The following is a 5,864-nucleotide window of genomic DNA, read 5'->3' on the forward strand; positions in this document are numbered from 1 at the left end:
TGTGTGTGTGTGTGTGTGTGTGTGTGTGTGTGTGTGTGTGTGTACATGTGTTTGGATGGTGCTAAAGTAGCTGTATTTAGTCATGCCGCTTTATGTTCTGATTTCACATCTTGTGCAGAAAGCAAGGAATAGGTAGATTATATCATCGCTACTCTTTCTTCAAATGTGATTTTATGTCAATGTTAGAAATCAATATTTATACCTGAAATATTTTCACCTTTTGTACGTTTTTTTTTTTTGTTTTTTTGTTTTTTTCTCCAGTTCAAAGACGGAAAAGGAAAGAGAACCGTCCTCGACGTCAACGTACGACATTCACCAGTGAGCAGACACTGAAGTTAGAACTGGAGTATAACCGAACTGAATATATCACACGACCTCGACGATTTGAATTGGCTGAGATGTTGAACTTGACAGAAACTCAGATCAAGATTTGGTTCCAGAACCGAAGAGCGAAAGACAAACGGATCGAAAAGGCACAAATGGATCAGCAGATGAGGTAGGCTTTGTTCTGTGTATCAATAATACGACTGGGGCTAATCTCGACGAAGCTTTCTGACATATTAAATACAATAAACCAATAGGGCGTTCTATATGTAACGCACTGGATTATAAACCTTCGATTAACTCAGACGATCTATGCAATTAACTAAACCAAAGCACTCTCTTAGTACAGTTACATCTTTTTGAAGGGGAGGTAACTCTAATACAACAAATAAATTGAAGATCCTTTCTATTATAGGCACACAAGTTCCATATTATTGTTACTTTCCTAACTTAAATATCTAAAGAGGGAATTTTTGTTTACTAACTGGATAGATAGCGTTTGCTAATCGAAAGCTCTCACTATGTTACATTTGTAAGATATATACAGTGTTTGTCAATGTGTACAATTGTTATAAGTGTGTGTACGTGCGTGTGTGCATGCGTGTGTGCGTGTATGTGTATGTATGTGTGTGTCTGTGTATATATACGTACATATATATGTATTTATGTTTATGCAAATTTATCTATCTATCTATCTATCTATCTATCTATCATCTAATTATATAATTCACATTACTTCATATATTCTTGGTTAACTGCTTAAAATTTCGTTTCTTGATTGTTTCTCGCTCCTTTTCAGCCAATAATACCCACCCTATTACGTGTGTAGAATCAAGGTATAAATTTGATCTTTTTAGGACATACTTATGCTATATACATGCGCGGATGCACGCACGCACACACACACACACACACACACCTACACACACGCATACACAGGCACATATCTCTGTATTTATACATATACATACCTGTAAATTTCAGTGCGCGTGTAATCAAGTACTGCTATCTCGATTGAGACAGCACAGTAGCTATTCATTGTTTAGAACGTGTAAATCCATGTCTATCCAAATTTCAATGAAGTATTAAGCCTTATTTTATCGTGTGAGTTTTACTTGATATAATATACATATGAATAATTATCCGAGCATTGAGTAAAACAGAAGAGTTGGTATAAGTGATCTACTTAATGTTACGTGCGTTTCACAAGCCAGATCCTCAGTGGAATATTGTAATTCAATCATATATATAGGTCGGTTGACAGTACTGAATTAAATTACAATATTCCTCTGAAGATCTGGCATTTTAATTCTATTATGTAACCGTTTACGTAACGAATGTCGTATTATGTACAAATTTTCGCCATTGAAATACATGTAGGATTAAGTGACTCATAATATTGTAATAAAACACTCAAACCAAATCTTTTATTATGCCTTTGAATATATCCATTGTACATACATATATAAATACATACATACATGCATATATATATATATATTATGTATATGTGTATATATATGTATATATATATATATATATATATATATATATATATATATATATATATATATATATATATATATATATATATATATATATATATATATAATCATCATGATCATCATTATCATCTTTATTATTCTTATCATCATCATCATCATCATAAAACTTTATACTGCTGGGTATGATGGACAGTGTCAGCTGTCCACAGCCAGCAGACTAAGGTGACACTTGTTTATTGGTCATGCTTCAAGAACCCTGCCAAGAATTCTTGCAGTTCCAAGCAATACCGATTTTCGTACGCGTTCTACCTCCACACTTGCACCGATCTTTTCCAGCTACGTTGGTAGTTGAGTGCTGATACTTCCAAAGTCTACCAATTACAATTGGTATCACGTCTATTCTCTTCATTGACCCCAGACCTTCGTATTTTGCCGCATACGCACATTATTATTATTATTATTATTATTATTATTATTATTATTATTATTATTATTATTATTATTATTATCATAATATCTATAGATATTCTTTTACCTTTTAATTGTTTCAGTCATTTAGAACGCGGCCATGCTGGGGCACCGCCTCGAAGAATTTTTAGTCGAATGAATTGACCCCAGTGCTTATTTTACATCCCCAGGTTACGGGGATGTAAACACACCAACACCGGTTTTCATGTGGACAGACACGAACACACACACACACGCATGCACGCACGCGCGCGCTAGCGTCCAATAACACTATCCGTATCACGTCCTCACTTTGTTGTTTTTCTGTTATTGTTTTTTTGAACTTATATATATATATATATATATATATATATACGACGGGATTTTTTCATTTTCTGTCTCCCATATCCACTCACAAGGTTTTGGTCTGTTCGAAGCTATAGTAGAATGCACTTACCCAAGGTGTCACTCAGTGAGACTGAACTCGGAATTATGTGGTTGGGAAGCAAGCTTGATCAGTAATACTTTGAGTTACTTAGAGTTTCATGGTATCCGGCTCCGAACGGCGCCTCAATAACGCTACCTATAACATAAACAACTGATGGAATCCTTCTTCAGTTGTCTTTGAGCACGGAGAAAAGTTTTATTCATTTCTGTTTGGAACATTAAAGATATTCTGGAAAAAAGTTGGAGTAGACACTTGGTGTTCCAACAGCAGGTACACACTTAGAGTAGGCCTTGAGAGAAGACACTTGGAGCACGCGTTCAACTTGAAAAAAGTCTAGTCTGTTTCTTAGTTTTACTTTTCCTCGTGTTCTAAGAAATGTCAGGAGGTCGCTTCGGTAGGTAGAGATTGTTCAGAAAAGAATAGAAAAAATCCAAACTCATCCTGCTCAGGATGTCGAGCGGCCTCCCGAAGAACTTACGCTCCTAGAAGAAATACTTACAGGGGACAAGCTGCTTAGTAACAAATTGGGAGCCTTCATCTATTTTTTCATCCATTTCTTCATAAAGTATGATATTAAAAATGTTCAAACTGAACGTCAAACAACATGGAAGGACTTGAGAGAAGATGGACTATCCAGATAAAAATACTGGTTTCAAATTTTGGCACAAAGCCAGCAACCTCAGGGGTGGGGCTAAGTCGATTACATCGATACCAGTGCTCAAATGGTACTTATTTTATCGACCCCCAAAAGGATGAAAGGCAAAGTCGACCCCAACGGCTTTTGAATCTAGAACGTGAAAAAAAAAACCGACGAGTTGCTGCTAAGCATTTTACTCGGCGTGCTTACAATTCTGCCAGCATGTCGCTTGTACAAAAAATAGAAGACAAAACAAAAAGAAGCAGTATGTTTAAAAAGGCAGCATCAGCAGAACAATAAAATAACAATAGCAGCAAGAGCAATAATTACAACAATAACAATAAGAACAACAAATAGAACAAAAATCCCAACAACTACATTCCATACAACAGTAATAAGAACAGTCACAATAATATCAAACGGTTTTTATTAGCAATTTTGTTATGATAATTATTATTACCGTTGTAAATGGGCCTAGCCTGAACATATACCTGAAAGCCGGTGAGGATGAGGAGTGAGGTGCCTGCCTGGAGTGCCCTTGGCGGTCAGGATGACCAGGATGTGTCGGATTCCTTGGTTGGCCCTGAGTGGAACACCCTACCCCTTAGGGGAATTTTATTGCTTAAATTTTGTTGTTAATTGTTATCGTTTTTGTGCTAGGCCCCACTTGGCGCTTGTTTTGTACTGTGCGTTAACTTGTTTTCCGTTCGATCCTTGTGGCCTATAAAAAAATATAGTATATACCACTACTACCGTCACCACCACTGCCACCATTACTACTTCCACCTCCACCACCACTACCACTATTAGTTCTTTTGTGTTTGTTTTTGCTGTTGTTCTACAAACACCAATATTAATCTTGTTATTTTCATGGTCGTCCCTTCTACTTCCAAAGCCCGCTACACAACTCCCACCACCACCACCACCACCACCGCTACCCTTCACTATATGATCACCTCCCACTGCCACCACCACTGCAAGTCAATCACCAGAAATCACAGCAACTGATAAACACTTCATTTATTTATTCTTCTTTCTCTTTTCTTTCTTTCTTTCTTTTTTCTTTCTTTATTTTTTCTTTCTTTCTTTTTTCTTTCTTGCTTTTCTCTTTCTTTCTTTCTTCTCACCTGATTTTCTTCACATTTAATCTTTCTTTTCGTTCTTTCTCTCGTTCAGATTTTCCTCGCCCCCCCCCCCTATATTTCAACTTTCTTCAATTTAATTACTCCATTTATTTATATTATTTCTTCCTCATTCCATCTGGCTTGTGTGTGTGTGTGTTTGTGTATTTGTATGTGAGTGTGTGTGTGTGTGTGTGTGTGTTAGTGAGTGTGTGTGTGTGTGTGTGTGTGTGTATGATTACCAGTGTGTGTGTTTCATTCGGTCTGTATGTCACTTAGTGTGTATGTGTTGGTGCCACTGTGTGTGTCTGTGTATGCCTGTATAGGTGTTAGTATGCGTGTGTACGTGTGGACGTGATTGGGTGTATATATGTGTTGGAGTATGTCACTGCCAGTGTGTGGTTGCATGTGCGTGTGCAATTATGTGTGTGTGGTTGCATGTGTGTGTGTGTGTGTGTATTGTATTCTCTGAACCTTTTTCTTCTCTCATTTCTCGAATACTTTTTCACTTCCTCACATTACTTCTCTTTCCCTCTCTCTCTCTCCCCACCCCTCATTGTCCCACTCTCTTTACTCTCTCATTCTCAGCCTCTCTATCTCACTCCCTCATTCACTCTCCCTTCCTCTCTTCCTTCATTCTCTTTCTCACTCACTAATTCTCTCCCACATCACCTCGCCCTTTCAGTCTCTTCCTCTCTCTCTCCTCTCTCTCTCTCTCTCTCTCACTTTCTCCCTTTCCTTCACTTTCTTTCTCCTTCACTCTCTTACTCTCTCTCCCTCAAACATTATCTCTCTCTCCTTACTCCCCCCCCCAACACTCACACCTACTATTTTTTGTTCACATAACAAAAGAAAACAGCTGCACATTGAAATTCCAAAGAACACTGAAGAAATTCTCAAAAACAAAAACAAAAAAAATGATAGTAAAAATATACTGAAAGAAATTGAGAGGTCGACTATTGACATTTAGCAACTGTTTTCCAAGACTGTGTAGATGTTGAATATAAACTCTCATAGTCATTGCTACAGATTCTCTTGGAGACATTTTATGACAAAATCCAAACCAAATACGAAACAACGGGTACTGGAATTATGAATAAAACTTGTCAACGAAAAAAAAAAAAAAACAACAATAGTAATAATAAATCAACTGAGCCGTTGGATGTGATTATTCAACTTGTGACATTGTTAGACCATTGGGTTAGGTTCGAGTCTATAATGAAGGTCCAAATTGTGATGGGGAAAAAAAAACACTTGTCATAGTTATGGTTATTATCAAGGGTCCCAACAGCATCCTCTACCTTAGGAGTTTTGTTGTTGTTGTTGTTGCTGCTCTGAGGAGTAGACTTGTTTCGTGTAACATATATATATATATATATATA

The 5,864-nt window shown here is 36.9% G+C and overlaps 1 protein-coding gene across 1 annotated transcript in view; it reads left to right on the top strand.

Annotated features, from left to right (window-relative positions):
• LOC128249705 (homeobox protein rough-like) overlaps window positions 1-5,864 on the top strand; it is a 157,948-nt gene that overhangs the window by 3,159 nt on the left and 148,925 nt on the right. The window contains exon 2 of the mRNA XM_052974109.1: window positions 262-496. Within this exon, the coding sequence (XP_052830069.1) occupies window positions 262-496 (235 nt within the window). The remainder of the gene's footprint in view (window positions 1-261; window positions 497-5,864) is intronic.

Source organism: Octopus bimaculoides, chromosome 17, assembly GCF_001194135.2.
Source record: "Octopus bimaculoides isolate UCB-OBI-ISO-001 chromosome 17, ASM119413v2, whole genome shotgun sequence".
Classification (NCBI taxonomy): Eukaryota; Metazoa; Mollusca; class Cephalopoda; order Octopoda; family Octopodidae; genus Octopus; species Octopus bimaculoides.